A 23,816-nucleotide genomic window follows, 5' to 3' on the forward strand; every position below is an offset into this window, starting at 1 on the left:
TAAAAATAAAATGAGATTAATGATTTATGAGAAGAGTGCAAATGACTCCAAGATTAACTGACTTTCCCAACAGATGCAAGTTTTGGTGTGTTAGTCCACATCTTAAGCAAGTATTTCAGTATTGACAAAAATGGTTTTAATTATCCATTTAAAATGAATCTAGTCATTAAAATGATCCTCTGCATTAATCTCGCTAAATGTATTTTTGATATTTATTTATTATTAAAAACTAAAATGATAAAATAAATTTCTAGACCATGAAGAATTTCAGTGAGCAGCAGTCAAGTTTATTAGTTTACCATTAAGCCCACAACAATTAACATTGCTGAATAAAACTGGACTACACATTTTTAACATTATGATTTAACTGTGATATTTTATTACCAAAACCTCTAATTAAATTTTTTTTTGATATCTTTGAACAGGTGAAGTGACAGTCAGGGTGGAACTAGAAGCCTTAAAAATTCTTGCGCCCAGAGAACCTCGCACAGAAAAACTGGTTGACACGTCCCTTCTCTCCTCACCTTCCCACCCCACTGGCACTAGTCCAGACTCAAAGACTCCAAGAGATGAGACTGATGATGAAGATTTAGTCAAACCTAAATCATGCTGGTGTTTTTGCTTCTCACGTAAAAGTAAAGCCAAGAAAATGTCACAATCCATGAAGAAGGAGAGTGAGAAGAACAGACTTGATGCCCTGAAAGAAAGCGAAGCCTTGCAAGAAGCTCCTGTGGATAACCCTGTCAGGACATCAGGGCATGAAGAAGTGGAGAGAAAGAACCCTAATGTTAAACCACATAGGACAAAGTCCAAAGAAAAGACAAAGAAAGATAAAGATTCTGGGGCCAAAGTTTCTTTCAAAGACTCTGTCAGTAATAGTGGTGGGAAGTCTAAAGAGCCTACCAGCAAGAAAGCCAAACACAAGTCAAAATCTAAACATTCAGGTAAATATTCTGCATCAGACAATAATGCTACCCACCTTCCAGAAGTCCAGGGTGAGGAGACAGTGTCTAATGGTGACCAGCTGACAACTAATGGCGTCTGCAAAAAGCCTGACAAAGACAACTGGGACCCTATTGTCATGGAGTATGATCCTAAGTTGGAGCTAGTGAAACTGCGCGCAGGTCAGGAAGAACTAGCTTCTCCTACCCGGCAGTATGGCCAGATGGGCATGATCTGTGAGCAGTGGAAGTCCAGCGGCCGTCACTATGCACACAAGGCATCTCTGCTGTGCAACAGCATCATTCAGGAGCTTCACACCGAGATCATCAAATATTTCGAACAGGACCGCAGCACTCTGGTGCTGGATGTCATTTCTGATGGCACTGCCATTTTAATCATCAACATCTGCATGCTGAAGGCACAGGTAAAGCGCCTGCAGCAGGAAGTTGAAGATGGCAGCCTGATCAGTAAGATGGAAGACATGTTTTTTTCGAAAGTGGATATTATGTCTTTTGATATTCGTGGAGTAAAGTTAAAAATTGTTCTTGATGATCAACAAGTGATTACTGCTCTTTCGGAACTCTCCTGATTTGACTGCTTTTGATGTACTTTTTTTTTAATGCTTCTTACATTTTTTTTAAAGAGAAATGTTAAGAATTGTTTCTAGAGAAATAGTCATAGAAGGATGAAAGTGTGCTAGTAGTTTTAACTTCATTTCTAAAGCCTTTATTTGAATTTTAGATCAGATTTAGTCCAGTGTCTTGTAGAAGGAAGTTTTTAGTCCCCAGCTTAATTCCTAAAGTAATTATTTCCCTTTAAAAAGCCTTTACACTACAGCTGCCTTCTCATCAACCATTCACATCTGATGCAATGTATTTAAAGTTTCAAATAATACAACTATCTACCATGTTCATCTAACTTTAATGAAGGCTTGGGTCCATCACAATGCTTAAAGAATGTGCCATATGTCCACTTTTTTTTTAGTATGCCAGCCATTGTATGCATCATCCATTAATTAACAAAAAAACAAACTTTCAATTATATATACACAATTTTTATGGTCATATAATTTGTTACAAGGCAGTTTTAATTTGTTTTGTTTTCATGACGCCTACGTTTTTAGAAAGTAATACCTCTAGAAGTTTGAATGGGGGGTGGGCAGCTTTTATGAAGTATCTATTTGTTTCAAAGCACTGTTCACAGAAGGGACAGTGCTTAATCAAAAACAAAATATCTCTCAATTTGTTTGTAGTACATTAATCTCAGACATAAACTTATTACATTGAAATGTACAAAATGACAGAAAACAGCAGAGAAAACTTGTTCAAAAGGCAACTGACATATACATATACTTTGTTGTTTTAAATTATGTTTTCCCAACCTTATCAGCATTGTCATAATGCAAAACCTGATTTTTATGGGAACTTCTTATGTATTGTTTTAGAAGCGAGCTATTCTATTACTTGTGGTGCTACTATGATTTTTTTCATTGCTGATCATACATTTTGTGTTTCCATAAAAATTACTTTTTTTTTAAACATGAATAGATAGCAAACAACTTATTAATGTACTAATTGAATGTAAAACACTTTTATTACTTTTTCAGACACTAAAAGATTGGTTTTGAATTATGAAATGTAATTAACACTTTAGTTTTTTACAAGTTAATTAATTATTACTAGTAATTGTATAGGTATAAAAAATATCAAACAACATGAGAACACTCATCAAGATAGGATAAGCAGATAAAAGTATTGCTTGTATAGATTGTAACATCCATAAACATGTGTGTATTGTCTGATAGCAATGAAATAAAAAAATGACAAATATTATTTTAAAAAAGGAAAAGTTTATAATTAAACATTTGTAAGGTCCCCATGTGAATTCAAGTTGAGTTGATATGCTTCAATATGCTTCAATAATATTTGATAAGGGCAGTAGTTTGTAAATACAATTGTTATTTGCAGCTTACTTTGCTGAGTATAGACTTACTACTAAAACACCTTTAAATAAAAGAAAAATGTTAAAGCCATAAATAACTGTTAAGAAGTGGTTGTGAGATTTTTATGGACACCAGCATACATTTTGGAAACGACTGGTCTAAGGCTACAAATGAAATCTTGCCATAAGGATAAATGCTTTAGCTTAACAAGAACTAAACTGTAACCTAAACCTTTACATTTCATCCAAGTAAACCACTATCACCTATTCACTAAAAATTTTTTAATTCTGACTCAATGATGTTCATTTTTCATAATGAGAAGAAAATTAATACTAGGCCCTGAACCATTGCCAAGCTTCCAAAAAAAATAGTCAAATGACAAATCTGTATCTGATGCTTTATAAAATATCATCCTGCTATCATCCTGCCACCCCCATGATTTTTTTAAAATTATTCGTAAACCGGCTAGTGCAAATATAAAAGAAAAATACTTTAAAAAAAAAAACAATGCTTCATGCACTTATTATGTTTCCCAGCAGCCTTGTTGCTAAATTGCATTTTTATCCTCAGGGGACTTGTAAAATCTTTAAAATAACAATCCACCATTTTACAAGTGCCTATCTTTTTTTGTGCTATCAATTAAAATGCTTATATATATTTGGGACTTATGAAGAGCAAAAAAAAAAAAAAAAAGCTAATGCTATCAGCTTGTGATGTGTGTGTTGTTTTTTTAAAAATTATATGGGTGTTCAAACAAACATTACTTTTGCAGAAAAAAAAAATGTTTTGTTACATTCTGCCTTAGTGAAAAGCATACATTTTTGATTTGGTAAAACAAGGGAATGGAAGTCATTTTGTTTTGAAAAGTTCTGCATTGAAAGTAAAAGTCTGTAAATGATGTACATATTTTAGGATAGTGTCTTTCAAAATGTGAGCTCTTCACACTGGAGTAATTGTCTGTGTGCTTGTGTGAGAGTGTGCTTATGAAAGGTCACATTGAGTAAAAGTTGAATGGGTTAAAGGTCACAGTGTGACTCTCAGACAGTGTGTTCAGTAAACTTGTGATTCCCACCTCTCATGACATAGTTGTTGTAGATAACCTGGACAGTAAGCGCCATTTTATTTTTAGACATGTGATATTTGCGGTAATTTTTTTTTTTTTTCAAAGAACAAAAGTGAAGAGAATTCAGAGAATATTTTTAAAATCAAATTCATGTGCCATTGGAGTTTCAAAATATCTAGACCGAAGTCAGAAGTACTTTTATTACTGCAACCAAAACAAAACATGTTCACTAAAAATAAAATTATATACAATTCCCACCCCCCAATATTTGCTTTAGCAAGCAGGGTTCAGTGTATTGAGATAATATATATGCTTGTGTGCTTTATCTTAGTGAATATACATGTAAAAATCTCTACAATGATCCAGTTATTTGATCTTTTTAGACTTAGTTTACAAAATGCACATTTTTAGTTGTTATTTTGCACCATGTACTCCAATGAACAAATTTGTTTTCAAGACAAGATTTTGTATTCTTTTAAAAGTAGAAGTGGTGAGCAGAGATGTGCAGTCTGGGATTTATCTAACTGCTGCCTTACATCTTACTGTCTAGTCTGTCAGCAGTCAAAGTATCCAAGAACCTTTTGCATTGTGAGCAAGGGTACACAGCACATGAAAATTTCTATTAGAGAATCAGCACATTGCATCCCCATTAAAGAATCAGAGCACATTGTATCCCCATTATCTCTGACTTCTGAATAGGGCCTCTTCACCCCAAGTTCCATATAAGTAGTCTGGACCCCAATCCTGGCCTGTTATTAGCACCAGAAGCTACAAGAAATATGGGGCATGCTGGAGAAATAAAAATTGTTAGATCATAGAGTTGATGCCAAGGATTGTTAACAGAATTATTCTGTTTCTGTGTGTCACTCTTATCCGTACTGACCCCCCTCCCTTAGCATTGTCACCAAGTCTATATTCAGGGGGTGTCTCCCTTGGTAATTGTCAGATCTAAACTCACAGCAATTAAATCTATCAAAGGAAATGTGATATTAACTTTGGTAGCCAATGTTTTTGTTTCTGCTACAGGCCCATGATAATAAGAAGGGAAGAGAGTGGCAGTAGATCAAGTCAAGACTGTAGTTCTGTGTGCAATATATCACATGTACTCAACATATATATCTGTATTTATATAAAAACATACACTCTTTGTGTCTCTAGTATTTTTTTCCTATGTTCTAGTTTGTTCTCATCTTTTTTTAAAAACTGCTACAACATGCTGCTGTATACATGTCCCAAAACAAAATAAAAATATTAGGATAGAGGCTATGTTATGACATCTCTATTGTATAAGAGTATGGAACGGGTTGCCTAAATCAGCCAGGTAAACCAATGATTTAGCTGAGATTAAGTCTCTAATTAGCATGCATTACAAGATAAGCACATAGATATGCATAGAACATAATTATCTTCTTTTTTGGGGGGAAATGTCTGTAATTTATAAGATTAGATAGTGTGTATTATTTACTGGTGCAGTTTTTGAGTAGACATTTGTATTATTACTAAAATAGTTTTACCATTAAAAAAATTTACACTAACCATCCTGTTTTAAGTCAATCTCAGAACATTTACAACAAGTCAATGAAGTATCTCTATTTAAAAAGAGAATAAAGTTTTGAATATTTTTGAATAGATTACCTATAAATCAGAAGTATTTGTAAGTAATAATAACTAAAGAATTACTGAAAAGAAAAGTGAAAATTAGACACATATTGTTAAAGAAAGGTTTTTGAGTTGCAGACAGGATAGACTTTGTCATAAGTAGCATAAGAAGTACAGTAGATACAGTTAGCCTCTTACACATCTAGACCTCATTCTCACATTTGAATGAATAGAACAAATGTACAAAAAAAAAACATTTTTTTTTACAATAACATTCTTTTGATAGAAAGGTGCATAGATCTATTTTAAAATGTGTTTCTGTTTATTTTTTTGGCTGATTTGTTTGACTACTGTACATGATCTAGTTTTTTATTTCAGTTTTATCATTTTGTATCACATTTTTATGTCTATTTAATTCTTCTGGAGTATTTACAGTACTGTAAGGATATGTTGGTTGTGAGTGCTAAGATTTAAATTAAAAAAATATAAATTAAATACTATAAAACTTGTTTTCCATTATTCATATTCATTCTTTTTTAATATGCTTTTTTTTTTAAATACTTAATGCTTGAATACCTGTATGTGTTCTGCTTTGGTTACAAGAATAGGGCCTATAATTTAGATTATTTTTACACAGGAAGCTATCATATATAGACTGATATCTTTGTTAACATAGCTTTCAGATGTATGTAAGCATGAAAGAATTAGATTTTATTTATAACTATTTGATTGTTAGTATAGTTGCATGTGTCTTAAGGCAACATGGAAAGATGAATCACCCCTATAAATGTCAACAAATAAGCTTGATTAAAGTACACTGAACATAATGGTATCATTCAAATACATTTTTAGCTTGAGACTTTAGTCCAGAGTTGGTATAATAGTCAAATGCATATAATTTAATTTTAATAATGGATCTGAATCTAAGACTTTTTTTTTTTTCTGTTATGAAAAGATTTTCTTTAAAAAGGCGTTATCATTAAGGTATACATTTCTCTATCTTAAAATTGTCTGCAAATTTCTATGTTATTGTACAACTACCAGAGACTTGGATAATACTACCTGCAGAGAAACTCTTATCTTTGATAACAAGTTACATGACACAATGGGATTTTATCTATATGTTTGATAAATCTTCCATAAATACTGAATGTATGATGGTAAGGTAAAGGCTAAATGAAGAACAGCACAGAAGTAAAAAAAAAAATAATTCTTAAGTTATTCCTTTTGATGTTCCAAAGAAAGTAAACATATTTTACACCATAAAGAAAATAACACTTCATTTTTACTTGTCATAATTACAAGCCTAATGAACAATTGAAGTATTTTTTTAAAATGAAAGGTATAGCGAGGGAATGACATTTTTGTTTTCTGATTTGTTTTATATTGGAAGTAATGTAACACTTTCACTCAATTTGGCTTGGCTTAAGATTCAGCAGTAAATGCCTATATCTATAGTTACTTACCTAAATACCAGATTTGGGTCCATCCCATCATTGGCCACTAGCCAAGCTCCAAATCTGAAAGCCCCAGCATAGATAAAGAAGATCATTCCTTGTGAAAAGGCGTAAGATAGACCATAGACATGGGCCTGCTTGATGTTTTCTCTGTAAGAAAAAAACATTGGTTATAGTAGCTCTATAATTGCATGTTATCATAATTAGTAACAGATTTAAGCCTTTGACAAAACACAAGAAAGAAATTCACCACATGTTGTATTAAAAAAACATTTTTTTGTAAAGAACATCTTTCATGCTTTGGCATGCTCAGTGCACTGTGATCCAATCTCTTTGGTGGACATATGTGAATAGCAGATAACCCTCAGATTTTCATGCTGCCTTTAGGTGCTCAGCAAGCACAACTTAAATTGAATTGGAATTGGAACTCAAGGCTCTTTGATAGGTAGCCAAGTAGTTGAAGCCACTCAGCCATACATCCCATACTTAGAAAAGCTCAGAAGAAGAAATGAGGAGAGTTAGTGCTCCTGCATTACCAGTTTCTGGCCAAACATAATTTTAATATTTGGCAACTAATAGAATGCCTGATTTTCAACCAACTAATAGTATACAATGCAGTTATTTGGGCTTCAGGTAATTCATGGATGAATTTTGTGGATGACCTAAAACTGTGGTGCCACACAGGACTAGATGTGTTTTTTGCTATTTAGTACACACATACTTTGTGTTTGTGACTCAAGTCAAAATGAGACAGACTTACTTGTGAGGTTTGATTAACTGATGACTGTATTGATCAAAGAAATATTTTTCTCTTGTTAGAGATTGTACAGTCCTAATGTTCTCCACACATTCACTAGCAGTCTGAAAACAAACAGTTTAATAAATTACAACTACCGTTGCACATCTTTCTGTAAGCTATATTTGACAAGGAAGCAATCATTTTACTCCAGAAGTTGGCTGGTCCAATTACACAAACATGCCCCGCATTAAAAAAATATAGAAAAAAAACCCCACAAACCTTTCCTGCCTCTTCTAATAGTTTGGAGTCTCTTTCTTGATTTGCTTTTAACAACTTCATATTGAGCATTCCTTTGATAGAGAAACAAATAGTTCAAAAGGTAGAAGTTTAAGCTTTGAAATTAAAAATATATCACAATTAATTATGAGGAATCAATACATTTTTTAAGGACCAATATCAGTGTGTATTTGTAGTCTGGTTACTTGTAAAATTTAAGATTATATCAGGAAAAATCTAGTGGGTGACTATTGCTAGTGAAAGCAATTTAAGTAAATGGATATTACAGAGGAGAAATAAAAACAACTTTTGATTTAATTATTTGGTACAGATTGTTTCAGCATGACACTAACCTGCTAAAGCTAAAAGAGGGACACCACCAAGAACAGCTAGAGCAAGTTTCCAACCAAATGCAAAAGCTATACCAATGCCAGCTCCCATAGATGTAATAGACTGGACTATTGTTGCTAGACGAATTCCTGTAGCCTTTAAAAGAAATATTTATACAAAATACATTTTAATTTGAACATTCTGTTATATTAAGGCTTTTCCTCATGATAACTTTCTGTTTTTTTCTTCAATAAACAAAAGAATTTTTCATAATTTTCTTGTGGGAAGGATCCAAGGTATTGCTGCTCTAATGACCTTGATCTAAAGATCTGGTGGAAATGTCCATGAAGTGGAACATGGAACGACTAACAAGAAAGAGCAAAACTGGCCACTCGGTGTGTACCTCATAATCTATAGGTCAGGAATTTCTCAAAGATATTCTAACTAACTTGTCTAAATATTATGAATGATTGGGAGATAAGTCCCCTATGGAATGTTGGTGATAATATAATCAAAATATGAAGGAATTTTCCAGGGTGTATGACCTTCAGCCTCTGGAGATCCAGGTGCAGAACGCAGCTTCATAGAGAAGCAGAAGAGTTTTGTGCTCATTTAAAGCTTTTGTTTATAATTGGCTTACCACTATTGTGCAATACTTTTTTTCTGAATGGATAATAAAACTTGCAGGCTATACCTTACCTTATTTTTTCCCTCTTTACATCAGCTTCATAAAAAGAGATAAATCTAATAAAAAATTATTATTAAAAAGGTTCCAAGACTTGAAACTCAGAGCTGAAAATCAAGGCCATTAGTATTTTATTTGCAGTTTTTGCAGAATTAACTTTTTCTATTTAAAACCATTCTTACATTTTTAACCATAGAAGCATCTGTAGCAAGCCTTGTGGTCAGTGCTCCTGTAGAATGTTTGGGATTGTCAAAGTACTCAACATCTTGACGTAATATGTTCTGAAAAGTCAACTGTCGCAATCTTTTTGTCAACCTTTCACCTGAAAATCCAAAAGCAACATTCTGAAAAGAAAAAGAAAATCAATGATATGATATGATTCCTTTATATAAAGATTACAAAAAAAAGGTGAAACTTTTTTGGATACATCTATTTGTCTGACCTGGCAAATGTTTGCTACAAATGTAATACCCCCAAGTGCTAGGAACATCATGCTCCAAAAGAGACCCTGGTCCAACAGATCCTGTCCAGTTTTACCGAAAGTCTGATGATTATAATGAAGAAGGAGATATATAAAGCCCATTTATATATGCAGTATAAAGTATTTTTGTTTAATATAAACAAATAAGAAATATTCTTGGCATGAAAAAGGTTTAATAAAATGTACATATTAAACTAAAAAAGAAATTTAATTTTCTAAATTTCTTTAAAGAGACCTCGATTCGAAAATTAGATAATGTATATGTTATAAATAGTAGCTTAGCTTTATAATTAAAACATATTTCAAATGTGGTAGCCTAAGTTCATTTCATTAGTTTTATGCATTACATCTTATCTTGATAAAAAAATCATTAGCCTAAGCTCCTATTTCTGGTTTGAAAATTTTTCATATGCTAATCAAAGAGCAGTAACTCTGAATAAAAAAAAAACTTTTTGAAAAAATAATAAAATTTAAGAACTAATAATAATAATAAATAAATAAAAACTGTAAAAAAAATAGAATGATATGTCTAATTGAAAAATAAAATTAAAAAAAACTAAAAAATACCCTTAGACTATAAAAAAACTTCAAAAATATTTATTTTCCTAGGTGGGGCTTATACATTGGGGGTTATGGGCCATTATGTTTGAAAAATTCTTTACAAAATTAAAACAGAGAGTAATCATGCTCTAGTTCTCATTCTAAACGCAGCATGATGAGTTCTTCCTATGTGATCGTTTTAAAAAAACTGTTGCATTATCCTGCATTAGGATTTAACCGTATAAGAAACACTGTACTGTGATAGAGGCTATTGGGTTAAGAAAATTTGACTCATAAACTATTCAAGTCATATGTTAGTCAAAATGAAAATATTTAATGGATTTTTAAAAAGTGATTTGCTTAGTGAATTTTAAATTTATTTTTATATTTTTAAGAGGAATATTAATTATGGGTTTCATAATTGTAGAAACTCACAGTAATAATTTCACTGAAAAAAACTGCATAAACTGGAAATACAAGTCCATTTGCTATAGCACCAATGCATCCAAGTAAGATGAATGGCCATTCTTTCAGATTTGATTTAAACATGCGAAGAAATCCTGGCTTTAATACATCCTGAAAAAGATAATCAAATTTTGAAACAAAAAACCTTTATAACACTCTTTCAAATTAATAAATTAAATTCTATAAATATGTGTTGTTTGCTTATCATTGTGAATATACTTAAGTAGGCCTATCATTGTGAATATACTTAAGTAGGCCTATCATTGTGAATATACTTAAGTAGGCCTATCATGTGAATATACTTAAGTAGGCCTATCATTGTGAATATACTTAAGTAGGCTTATCATTGTGAATATACTTAAGTAGGCCCATCATTGTGAATATACTTAAGTAGGCCCATCATTGTGAATATACTTAAGTAGGCCTATAATTGTCAATATATATATAAGTAGGCCTATCATTGTGAATAAACTTAAGTAGGCCTATCATTGTCAATATATATATAAGTAGGCCTATCATTGTCAATATATATATAAGTAGGCCTATCATTGTGAATATACTTAAGTAGGCCTATCATTGTGAATATCCTTAAGTAGACCTATCATTGTGAATATACTTAAGTAGGCTCTTTTAACATTACAGAAAACAAAAGAGCATTTTGTATTGTTTTATTTTTTTAGTGTGTCATACTTTGAACATGATGTTTAGTCTGAACCCTGACTGCTGTTCCTCTTGACATCCAGATTGAGGTTTTAGGATAGCATAATTGCTTTTTCATTCTTTTTTTTCAGAACGCAAATATTTAAATAGATCTTTATTTTACCTCTACCTAAGAAAAACAAAAAGCCTTGCTGTCAACTCACCAATTTTGGGTCTGTCATTAAACACATTATATATTAAAAATAATTTTTTAAATCTCCCAAAATAGCAGAATATTTTAAAATAATCTAGGTTTTATATTTATTTTTAAATATATATATATAAATAGCTTGTTTTGATTATAACAATCTAGTATACTTTATCAATAATTGAGAGTTGAGTCACCAATATTCAGGGAAAAAATTGATACAACTAGTTTACAGACTTAAGACAATGTTGATGTCCTTTAGTTAATATAATACAGACTGAGCACTAGCCTGGTCTTCCTCAGGTGTCTCACTTTTAGATTTAAACAAGTTGATTTTCTTGGTAGGAGTTGTCTTCTCTCCTGCATGTGTGGATGTGTGAGGAGCCAAATCCTGTTTCTGTGACACCTGCCTAGTTGTGTGTTGTGGACTCACACTGGACTTCTCATCTTCTATGTTAGTATTATCTGAAACAATAAAGAAAGGAGCAGAATCTAAAGAGTTTTGTTTCTGTTTGACACTGTCATAAATCTGGACAGAGAGTTGATTATTGTTGAATAATATTTCATTGCTCTAGTTAGGGTTAAGTTTTGGTGGAAGAAAATCGGGTAAAGATTAAAACTTATAAACTAAAAATAGCTGTTATTATATGTCCTTTTTAATGGTTATTCTCTAACTATCAAAAGATACTAAAAATGTCTATTCCAGTAGAAAACAATAGATCATAAAATGTTGGTTATTATATATTAGAAAAGAGTACAAACAATCTTGTCATAAAGACATAACTACAAAACAAAATAAAACAAATCTTGACAACATTATTTACAAATACAAGGAGCAAGTTTACTTCTACAGTTACTTGTGGATTAGTTGAGGAGGGAGGGGATACAAAATATATTTTAGCAATAGTAGACATGGTTATTGAAGAGCAAATAGCTTCAGTCAGTAACCATAATTGTAGTAGTTAATTACATTTGAAAAGTCTACAATGTTTGTATTTAGACGCTATCTCACCTTCTTCTAATATGCTTTCATCTTTTCCAGCAAGTGTTTGCAGTGTGACTAGATTGAAGTAAGTTCCTTTGTTTTTCATTAACTCTTGATGCTTGCCCATTTCTACAACCTCACCTTTGTCTAACACATATATAACATCTGCGTTCTGTATAGTTGACAAGCGATGAGCAACAATGACTGTAGTTCTTCCCTCTCTTGCCTTTTGTTATGAACAGAAATATAAAAAATGTTGAAAGTTGAAATACACAACGAAGGCCAACACTAATTATACATAGGTATGTTGAAATGTCAAACACTGGAAACTACAGATAGGAATGAACAGTGATGTGCAATTAACCCAATGAATATAAAATGTTATAATAAACATTAAAACACAATTTATTATTGGTCTGTCAATTTACTAATTTACAAATTTAAAGATAACTTGCAATGAAAATCAATGTGCAACTGATAATGCTTGAGTAATGTCTTAAAATAGCATGTTATTTATCCTTCTTACTTTATCTAGAGCAGCTTGAACTATGCCCTCGCTCTCAGAGTCTAAAGCTGAAGTGGCTTCATCTAATAGCAGAATTCTAGGATCTCTTACAAGTGCTCTTGCAATGGCTACTCTTTGTTTTTGACCACCAGACAACTGAGCTCCTCTCTCTCCTACCAAAGTATCATATCCCTGAAAAGACAGTAAAAAAATTATATGCCTTTTTATTATTGCGAATTTAAGATAACATGAGAACATTTTTTTTTAAATATTCATATTATATCATTTTCATTAAGTTCCTCTCTGATCTTTATAAATGAAAAACAGAAACTATATTTTTTAATAAAGGAATGGTGACAGTTTTATCTAATACTTGGTATTTACTTTAATTATTTAGGTAAAGTTTCAACAACATTAAAAAAAATTGAAGGGAACCAAAGGCACTAGATGGACTAATTTAAAACTATTGTAACTAAAGGTCTACATTTCAGACAACATGTAACAGAGCTTTCCATGAAACCCATGGGTCCAGAACGTTTCACACTCTGCCTGTTCTGTATCAATATTAACATTTTAAATTCATTTACACTTGGAAAAAGATGGAAGAGATACACAAAAAAATCTTTGCTTATATAATTTACACAGCCCTCCATCTGTAAAAAAAAAATAGCTAAGCCACTAAGACAGCTAATACATAATTCTTAAATAATAAGTCTAACTTGTTACATTAGTACTCTAACTGCTTAAATTTTGTTTCAAAAAGATTATTATCATCTTTTACTACTTCTTATGTAACTTTAAAAAAAAATATTTGAGGAATGAATATGAAAATGAGAATCTCATACACTAAGAATGTGGCTGTCAACTTTATCATTATGAGATGGTTAAAAAATGATATTTTAATTTCAGTGAAATGAAAACAAATCTTAGAATAACATTTTAAAAATATGATTTTACTAATTTATATTAACTTACTTTGGGCAGTTGTGAAATAAAATCATGAGCATTAGCCATTTTGGCAGCCCTCTCTACTTCCTCCATGTTAATGCCTGGATTGCCAAGAGTGATGTTTTTCTCTATAGACATACCAAACAGAACAGGCTCTTGAGATACAATGCCTATATTTTTTCTAAGCCATTGTATATTCAGATCCTTAATGTCAATGCCATCCAGAATTATCTGTTGAAAGTAATTAAAACAAACATAATTGTCATTTAAAAGACTTGTATACAATTTAGTCATTCAATGAAAAGAAGGATACAAAATCTTAGAACAAAATTTGAAGTTTTCATGAATTTCTCAAACAAAAATACAAACTATTTCCCTCATCCTCAACATACTCTCAAAAAAAAAAGTAATAAGAACATGTGAAAAAAATTCAGTAATAAAGAAAAATATTGCATTAGGGCTAGTAAAGGAACCATAACGGCATAATAAAAGTTTTCCCCTAATTGAACCCCAAATGAAAATCTCAATAACTAAACCGTTGGGGCCAGCACCAGAATGATAATGGCATAATCAATATTTTCCCTAATTGAGCGCCAATAAAAATGTCAGTTACTAAACCATAGGAGCTAGTATAGGCGTGATTACGACATGATTCTGGAAATCCCTAATGAATCCGGTAGTGGTTTTACTTATTCTGGGCCCATATTGGCACAATTATTGTTGTTCCTATTGGCCCCTAATGATGCCAATGTGCAAAGGACAACCATGCCCAATAGGGCCAACATTGAGCTGTTTAGGGCTGCAATTAGGACACTGGAGGATAACCCTAATCAAAAATCGTACTGGGCCATAATGAGCATTTTTATAGGGATGTGATAATTTTAAGATCTACAGCTTACCCGTCCGCTGTCTGGATCATAAAATCTTTGTATAAGGTTGACTATTGTAGATTTACCACAGCCACTGCTGCCAACTAATGCAACAGTTTTACCTGGCTCAATGTCTAAGTTGAAATTTTTAAGAACCTGAAAGAAATTTATGTAAAGACACTAAACAATGTTTCTTGTTTTCTTTTTCTAACTTATAGTTAAAAAAAATAGTCTAGAAAACAGAAAAAGAAAGACATTTAAACAGAATACATATTTCATGATATGTGGCAATATGCAGGTCTTTTTTTATCATTGCCTATATAAAAAATTAAATAAATCTTAAAAAAAAAAAATAAAATAAGCCTAAACAAACTTTATTTCTCTTTAGTACCTATTATTTTAACAATATTATCAAAATTGTATATGCTTTTTCATTTTCAAAATGCAATATCTTACTGCTTAACACTAGACCTTACTTTGACTTCTGGCCGAGTTGGATAAGTAAATTCAACATCTTTAAATTGGATGTATCCATTTACTGTATTTGGTTTTTGACCTCCAGGGTCAGAAGAATCTATTGGTGGTTTCTGACAAGAATTGAAAAATAATTATATTAAACACACACAGCATAAAAAAATTAAATTAAAAAGAAATACTCTTTAAAAAATCTAGATCTAATTCTGAAAACACTGATATTGGTGGATGTATGTATAGGATGAGCAATAATAATGTTGCTGTATATGTTGATTCAAGTAATTTAGTAAGAATGGATATTGTTTGTATGTGCCTTTTGTAAATCCAATGAGTACTTATGCTAATTTACTGGTAGATCCTCTTATATAATAGTTATTAAGTGAAGTAGAAAATGGAGAGAGAGTTGTGGGTGAATGAAGAAAGAACAGTTTTATAGAAAAGTTGATGTCTGTACATGTCTTAAGTTATCTTCTTTTTTTTGAAGTAATTTCTGTAATCTATAAGATAAGATAATAAAAGATAAGATAAATGTTGAGGTTGTTATACTTGTCTTTGCTGTTGTTCAAGAAAATAATAAAAGTATTCAATCATAAATAATTTTAAAGAACTGGCAAAGACCACAACCAAACAAGGTCGTAGGCAAGAGACTGATATACCTTAAGAGACTGATATACCTTAAGAGACTGATATACCTTAAGAGACTGATATACCTTAAGAGACTGATATACCTTAAGAGACTAATATACCTTACTCTAAATACCTATTAGGTAGAAAAACAGAAAAATTGAGTTCAGTAACTAATATAAAAGTGTTTTTCTAAGAATTCTTGAACCTGATCTCACATCTATAATGATAGAGAACACAGTTCCTCCAGCTCCCTTGGCTGTCATCACTGTTGTGATGTGTGGAGCAGCACTGCCCAAAGCAAAGGAGCCAATCATGACACTGAAGAATATTGTGAAGACATTTCCTGGGGACAGACCATCTTGACCATCACTTTTGTTGTAGTCGTTCACTTGTGTTGATCCAAACCTGCAACAAAGAAACAAATTAGTGAAACACCCAAATCCAAGAAACCAAACACCTAGAAATTAAAAAGGAGTCCAGATTGTACGATTTTTATTTGTAAATATCTGATAAGGAAGGGTTACAAATATACATTGCTAATAGAGACACTATATGTTTGCATAGCAAATGAAGTAAAAATGTACTATTTAGAAAGTTAATGGTTTCATTAAGGTCATTTGATTATTGCACAAATCAAACACATTGAAGTTAGTTCTCTTACAATGTCTCATATCATGTTGACATGAAAATATTTCCTATTACTTGGTAATTAGACATTTACTAAGATTTACATAACAATCTATAATTTAGCATCTGTATGTTTCAGATGTTCAAATGTTCCTGCAGAGTTGGAGGTAATCTACATCCTAGTCCAAACCTTCAACTCAACACTCAAGCTTAATCATACAAATTAATCCAAATATTTCTAATAAACAAATTAATTATATTATTTATTAGAAAGGAATAATAATACAAAAAATATATTAACAATTTAAAACACTTTTATGATGAGAAGATGAGAAAAAGACAGTTGACCAGATTTTTTATTAAAGCAGAGCTAAACATGCAAAAAAAAAAACAAAAAAAAAACACTTGCTTTAACAATCTTAAGAAATGGATTTAAAAAAAAAATTAAATTATTGAATGTCCCGAATAAGAGTAGACCCATAAATGTCTAAATTATATTGAGTCTATATATTTAGGGTGCATTTTGTTTTCTTTTTATTCTGTACAAATCTTTAATTTACTAGCAGTTATTTTTTAAGAAATAATTTTTTTTTTTCACTCACCAGAAGGCTAAGCCATAGGCACAAAACATAATAAAAAATGTAAGTCCTACACTGAGACCTGCAAATATTGACTTTCTGATTCCAAGTTTTTTACTTTCCTCTAATGCAAGGGAATACCTGAAATATAATAGAAAAAAAAGTTACTAGTAGAGTTACACTTGTAAGCATATCTAGGAATGTAAAAAAAACTGTGAAATACTATTTGTGTTTAGTAATAAGATTTAGTAGTCATAAGAATGTGGCAGTATTAGTGCTAATATCTTTACTTGGCCTCCTACTCAGCTTACTTAAGTAACATTGAAACAAGCTATACAAAAATAATAGAAATGAGTGGCTAAAATGACTGAAACTAAAGATTTTTAATTTAAGATTGGAACAAAATTTGCTTAACAATAATTTTGTGTTTATTTTTAGTCTTACAGCCAGTAAAATCATTTCACAGAGGAACTTCTCATGTTTTTCTAAATCATCTAGAAGGAATAACAACCATTCTTAAACAATAATAGAGAGTTATAATAATGTGAGTCATGTTAGGGATATGGTGATTTTTTTCTAGTCTATACTATGGGGCATCAGGCATTACATCTGTGCATATGTGTGTGCTGTATTGAAGCACTACTTATCATTGGACAGCTGCACTGGGTTTGACACTTATCCCACATAGGAGAAGCTAAAGTAGGACAGTATAACAGAGGGGCCCCACATAAGCATAAGAAAGATAAACTCAGGCACCATTCCGCCCTCATTAGCATAGATGAAAGTAGGTGGCAGAAGATGTCCGCTGAAAGAGTCATTTGAAGAGCTCTCACATTTGAATCCCAGAGGAAAGCCCTTATAGAGGACTGTTACAGAAGATGTAAAGAAAACTTAAATAGAACTTTAGTGGTCAACAGCTTTGTCTGCGTCATGTGTGGGAAAATTTACAGGTCAAAACTGGGTTTGGGAAGCCATGTCAAACAATGCAATTATCCTAAATTTCAGGAACTGAAGACATTGGGATTATTATAATTAGTGTGCTTTACTTTTTAATTTCTTGCGAATGACCATTGAAGGAGATGACTGTTCTAATACAAGACAGAACTTCTTCAGCTATTGCACCAGCCTTGGCATACTTCTCTTGCTCTCTTGCACTGTAAGTTGATAAGAGCTATATAGATGAAAGCACAAAATTGATCAGATTTAAGCAGTCAGTAAGCCTAAATGTAATGTTTACTAAATTTTGACAATGAAAACTTAACTATAAGATCGCTTTGAAAAAATCTCTTCTTTGAAATCTAATCAGTTCTAAAGCCTATGTTAACAGCCAACAGATTCATACAATACCAGTATGTAAATGTTGCAATAGCATCAGAAGTACATGGCACAGTAACAGAAAAGAGAGATAGGAAAGTTTGTGTGAGCCTTGCAGTCTTAGAAGAAATATAAAGAAATGTTTGTGTGTCTTTACAGACTCCCAATCCACTCTTCAATCACTTAAAAGCAGCACCTCAAAAAGCCCAAGAGAGTTGACAACACTAATAGTCATAATACACCAAATGATGACAAAATTAAACATCAACACATTACAGTGGATCCCTGGACACATTGGCGTCATGGGAAATGAAAGGGCAGATAAGCTTTCAAAGGCAGGATCATCTATGGAACAACCAGATAGACCTGTTAACTACCTCACACTAAGGTCAATGTTAGTCAACAATCAAAAGAGGAGTGGCTCAACCAATGGGCAACAGGAAACACAGGCAGAGCCATGTACAAACAAATGAACATGCCTAACAAACTGGACAGTATTAACTTCCTCCCCCGCAAAGAGCAATCTACAATCTTCCAACTAAGGACAGGACACACACCTCAAATAAATTACCATCTCAATAAAATAAATCCCACACAACTCCCCCTTTGTAGACACTGCGCCCACCCTTATGAAACCGTGAACCATATCCTTTTTGAATGCATCTTCCTAATCCACCTTAGACAGAACCATCCCAACATAACCAACACCCTGTACGGCAGTGCTGAACAACTGAAGAAAACAGCACACTATTTTTCCTTGGCAGTCTGCAAAAGAGCTCAGCAGCAAAAAGCTGGCTAGAAGAAGAAGAAGTGTGCACCTAAAAGTATGAGAAGAGAGAGAAAGGAATGTTTTTGTGCACCTAGAAGTATTAAATATTTACAAAAAAAAAACTGGTTGCTTTTGTTACCTTTCCTAAAATTGCTGCACAAATAGCCAAGATTGGTGTCAGTGACATAAGCACCAATGTCATCTTCCAGCCTTTGATGAAACCCATCAAGAAGCCAGCTAAAAACTGGGACAGAAACTGAAGCGCCAAACCTGACTTGTCACCAGTGCCTTCCTTAACTCTCTCCAGATCACTATGGAAACAAAGCAATATGTTTTAAGTTACTTGCTGCTGAAAACCAAAACAAAAAAAAAAAAAGCTGCCAAAATTTAGAAAAAGTTGGTTTTATTTACAAGACGTGATGGATGAAAACACTACATAGCTTTGTTGTGAAGAAGTTTAAAGCACATGCATTTTAGCTCTGCATCAATGATAGTTGGAGTAATGTTCACACAAGCCCCCCCCCCTTTTTTTTTTCCCCCAATGCCTTTGTGCTTTATTATATTTATACTTTTGATCACGTTTACAAATTTGCAATACCATCAAACTTCTCTAGATCTATAGGTCACAGAGTATTTGGAAATTGTAGGCCAACATATGGTAGGCCTACCTGACCCACCACGAACCCTTTCCATACTGAACTTGTGTGTGTGTGTGTGTGTGGTGATATTGCGATTGTTGGTAAAACTGACATTCTGTGAGGAAGACTTGAATGATGAGATCTTAGTGATTTTTGTAAAAGGCTGCTGGGATAACATAATGTAGGCAGTCAACACGTAACTTGCTGAAGAAGGATTAGATAGTTTTATTAAGAGAAAATTGAAAAACTCAAGAATTGAACTATTTTAAAGGACATTACAGTTGTGACTCTGAAATGTTTCTTGATAGCTCCATTGTAAATCAATTGAACCACGTGATTGTAGTTTTGGCCATACCAACGTTATAACTGATGGCGTCTAATGCTTCGATCTATTTTGAGCAAGGGGAGACAAGGAAATTTGTTGGAAGGACCAGGCGTTTAAGATATTCAGTTAGATTAATTACATTTTGACCTTCATGGTGGAGTTTCATGATACATATTGAACACCGTAATCGCATCTTTAACATACAATGTTGTGTCTACATGTACATCAAGTACTTACTCTGCCAGTCTTGTAGTGAGCTCACCACTCTGCTGTTTGTCGTACCAGCCAATGTTCTCTCTCAACAAGGCCTTGAAGAACGCTCTACGTAACTTCAATGTCTGTCTTTCACAAGAAATTTGTAAGAATGCGATCTGCAAATCAACCACAGACATGACCCATTGAAATGACTTCTTAATGGATAGTGCAAGGGGGAAAACTAGATGAAGCCAACATTTCACCAATTAACACATCATGACGCATTAGTAAAATAATTGTCCACATGAAGACTGTGATTAAACATGCTCAAGCTAATCAAGCTTGTCATGAAACTAGAATAACCTGTTTCAGTGTGTTTTAAAACTGCCTAGCGCCAATTAGTGCTATTAGACCATGGAATGGGTTGCCTGGGCTAGCCAGGAAAACCAGTGACTTGGCAGAGTTTAAGTCATTGGTTAATATGCATGACTGAATGCATGACGAGTAATCATCTTCTTTTTTGAAGTAACGTCTGTATTATATAAGATAAGATAAGGTCTTTTTTAAAAAGGGATGAAAGAAAAAGAGAAATAAGTGAAATTAGTCTCTAGTTTCACAACTGACGCTTAGGCATAGGCGCTATCGGTTCTCTCCCATCCTGTAGCAGAGTTGGTGCCAAAAGTATTGCAGAGCGTTCCTTCGGATCACACAATAAAGGTCGAGAGAGGTACCATAACGTTGAATGTTCTTTAAAGAGGCAACTCTGATAGTACTGCAGAGCAGATAGAACAGTAGATCATCTGGGAACGTCCATAGTCTCTCCAGATAGAGGGAGCCACAGAAATATTTAGAACATTTATAATTTTATTTATTTTGATATAAATTGTTGCAGTATGAAATCTTCAGACTCTGTAAACTGAAGACACATGAAATGCAGTATTTGATGTGTAGTAAATGAAACATTGTGAGTACAAATCACAAATAATATTTGAAAAGCACAGCCGTAAATGTAAGCCTACTCACATGAATATATGTAGCAGCGCACACAGCTAGTCCTATGTAAATATATTTGAGTGCGTATTGAGTCATTTCTTCTTCAAACATTTCCCCTATAGAACTGTTTGTGAAAGTGTAGTTTTCAAATGTTGTCCCATTTAGAGTGCTGTTTTTACCATCTAGAAATGAAGCCAAATCAGCATTTTAGTAAAATAAAGGGAGATGATAACATACAGTTATTTTTATTTTTTAAGCTTTAATAATTGGTAAAATATGCATCAATACGGGAGTTTAAGCCTTATGTAGGCCTAAAATATGTATTATGACAAACAGATTTAAAGCAATTACTTTTAAAATGTCATGACTTGACATTACGCCTAAATGCCAGTTGCAAGATATTAAAAAAAAATATATTAAAATGTTTATTTCTTGTACTATAGAGTATACAATTGTTTTAATTTACTACCATAGACAGTCCTTTTTGGTGAGCTAAAAGGTGGTCGACATAACAGAGGCGCCCCACAGAAACATTTCAAAGACCAGCTTAGGCACCAAGTAGCCATGGCTGACATAGAAAAGAGCACCTGGTTGCAATAGGCCTCTGAAGGAGACAGCTGGAGGTCACTCACAAAGGCCGCGGGATACACATTTGAGACCAAAAGAAAATCCGCTGCCGAGGACAGACGCAGACGGCGAAAAGAAAATCTAAATCGGCCACCTGCGGACAATGATTTTGCGTGCCCTGGATGTGACAAAATATGTAGGTCACAGCTAGGGCTGCGCAGCCACGGGAAATACTGCATTCCTCACAAATCTTCGGACTCGAAGAAAAGCCTTATTATTATTATACCAACACAGTTCGTCTGTCTGTCTAGTCAAAATATTTATATTTTTTCCCCAATTCCTATTCTCGGATAGGATTCAATCAAAAAATTAACCAATTTTATAAAAGCTTAGTCGTAATTAATTATTTTTCTTTTAAATGTAAGGTGTATTAAGCTCTAACGGGAGATATGGCAGCAATTGAAAGGTGCTCTCTCCCCAAAGCGCGAATGGGGCTCTAGTCAACAAGCATAATAGCAGATACTTAAAAGTCGCAAGACCTGGAAAGCAGCTTATACAGTTGTGTACAGTTCTGGTTGATTCACATTATTTGATGCGATCTCAATCGATATAAGCGAAGGTTAAAAAAAAGCATTTCTTTAAAATTTAACTTGCACTATTTAAGATATTACTAGACTTTCCCATGACCCATGGGCGTAGCCAGGGGGGGGGGGGTTGGGGTTCAAACCCCCCCCCCACACACGAAATCCCCCCCCCCTCTGAAGGGAGGGGAATCGAAAGTTAGTGACTGATTTTTTGCTTTGATTTTGTTTATTTTAGGTGAGATTTTAATACTAAACCATCACTTGCCCCAGCACAACCAAAGGGGTTTTGAGTTTAAAACCAAATACCAAGAGGGTTCGAGTTTAAAACCCCTACCAGAGGGATTCGAGTTTAAAAACCCCTACCAGGGGTTTTGAGTTTAAAACCCCCTACCAGGGGCTTTGAGTTTTAAACCCCCCACCAGGGTTTTTTTGCAGTTAACTCCCCTTCTATAAAACAAAACAAAAAAAAAATGCAAACGAAAATCCCCAAATTCCAAGAGCACAGTTAAGGAAGATTTTGATTTTAAACCCCCCTCCGAAATGTACGATAAACCCCCTCTTCAATATAAAAAAAAGCTAATTACGCACTCAAAATGTCATGAGCGTAGCTAAATGGGTTTTGAATCAGTTTTGAGTTTAAACCCCACTTCAGCGGGGTTTGAAGGTAAAAAAATACCTCTTTAATAATAAAAACAAAACAAATTATACACTCAAAATGTTATGAGTGTAGTCAAATGGGTTTTGATTTTAAACTCCCCTCCAGTGGAGTTTGAAGCTAAAAAGTACCTCTTCGATATAAATAAAAGCAAATTACTCACTCTAAAATCTATGAGCAGATTACGCACTCAAAATGCTATGAACGTTGCCAAAAGGGTTTTGAGTTTAAACCCACATTCAGAGGGGTTTGATGCTAAAAATACCTCTTCAATATAAAAAAAAAATCAAATTACACACTAAAATTATTTGAGCGTAGCCAATCCAATCGGGGGTTTTGAGTTTAAGCCCCTCTTCTACAGATGGATTTTTTTTTAAAGTTTAAAACCCCTCCAGATGGTTTTGAGTTTAAGATCCTCCTAAAGAGCATTTTGAGTTGGAAAGCTCCCAACAGATGATTTTGACGATAAAACTTCTTTTTTCGAAATGAAATCTAAAGCAAACTACAGTTACTTAATTCCAAGAGCGTATTCAAGAGAGGTTACACCTTTTGACCAGTGGCAGGACTCCATTAATAAACTGCAGTGAATAGTCATTTGCCGAAATTGAAAAACACTAATTGTGGCTCAACAAAGATGGCTAAGACAGATTTTAGGAGTCAGTTATAGATATCGGGTCTAAATCAAGGAAATCTTATGCCGAACTGGGAGTCGACCCCTTAGTAAGATTGTGAGAGAGTGACGCATGAGGTTTGCGGGACATGTTCTCCGACAAAATGAATTACGCATAAGAAGATTT

The 23,816-nt window shown here is 33.1% G+C and overlaps 2 protein-coding genes across 11 annotated transcripts in view; one reads left to right on the forward strand and one right to left on the reverse strand.

Moving 5' to 3' along the window:
• LOC106064915 (uncharacterized) overlaps positions 1 to 6,051 on the forward strand; it is a 38,217-nt gene extending 32,166 nt beyond the window's left edge. For all 3 annotated transcript variants that reach the window (XM_056008061.1, XM_056008059.1, XM_056008060.1), the window contains one exon: positions 426 to 6,051. In XM_056008061.1, the coding sequence (XP_055864036.1) occupies positions 426 to 1,531 (1,106 nt within the window). In that variant the 3' untranslated portion in view covers positions 1,532 to 6,051. The remainder of the gene's footprint in view (positions 1 to 425) is intronic.
• LOC106064916 (ATP-dependent translocase ABCB1-like) overlaps positions 1 to 23,816 on the reverse strand; it is a 124,296-nt gene that overhangs the window by 69,752 nt on the left and 30,728 nt on the right. For all 8 annotated transcript variants that reach the window (XM_056008064.1, XM_056008070.1, XM_056008063.1 and 5 more), the window contains 19 exons: positions 21,244 to 21,395; positions 20,263 to 20,396; positions 19,202 to 19,373; positions 18,026 to 18,150; positions 17,004 to 17,120; positions 15,990 to 16,179; positions 15,150 to 15,260; positions 14,704 to 14,829; positions 13,832 to 14,035; positions 12,878 to 13,048; positions 12,379 to 12,577; positions 11,656 to 11,831; positions 10,490 to 10,630; positions 9,476 to 9,577; positions 9,216 to 9,377; positions 8,372 to 8,504; positions 8,022 to 8,092; positions 7,764 to 7,864; positions 7,013 to 7,153 (listed from right to left, as the gene is read on the reverse strand). In XM_056008064.1, coding sequence (XP_055864039.1) covers positions 7,013 to 7,153; positions 7,764 to 7,864; positions 8,022 to 8,092; positions 8,372 to 8,504; positions 9,216 to 9,377; positions 9,476 to 9,577; positions 10,490 to 10,630; positions 11,656 to 11,831; positions 12,379 to 12,577; positions 12,878 to 13,048; positions 13,832 to 14,035; positions 14,704 to 14,829; positions 15,150 to 15,260; positions 15,990 to 16,179; positions 17,004 to 17,120; positions 18,026 to 18,150; positions 19,202 to 19,373; positions 20,263 to 20,396; positions 21,244 to 21,395 — 2,728 coding nt within the window. The remainder of the gene's footprint in view (positions 1 to 7,012; positions 7,154 to 7,763; positions 7,865 to 8,021; positions 8,093 to 8,371; positions 8,505 to 9,215; positions 9,378 to 9,475; positions 9,578 to 10,489; positions 10,631 to 11,655; positions 11,832 to 12,378; positions 12,578 to 12,877; positions 13,049 to 13,831; positions 14,036 to 14,703; positions 14,830 to 15,149; positions 15,261 to 15,989; positions 16,180 to 17,003; positions 17,121 to 18,025; positions 18,151 to 19,201; positions 19,374 to 20,262; positions 20,397 to 21,243; positions 21,396 to 23,816) is intronic.

This window comes from Biomphalaria glabrata, chromosome 13 (assembly GCF_947242115.1).
Source record: "Biomphalaria glabrata chromosome 13, xgBioGlab47.1, whole genome shotgun sequence".
NCBI classification, from domain to species: Eukaryota; Metazoa; Mollusca; class Gastropoda; family Planorbidae; genus Biomphalaria; species Biomphalaria glabrata.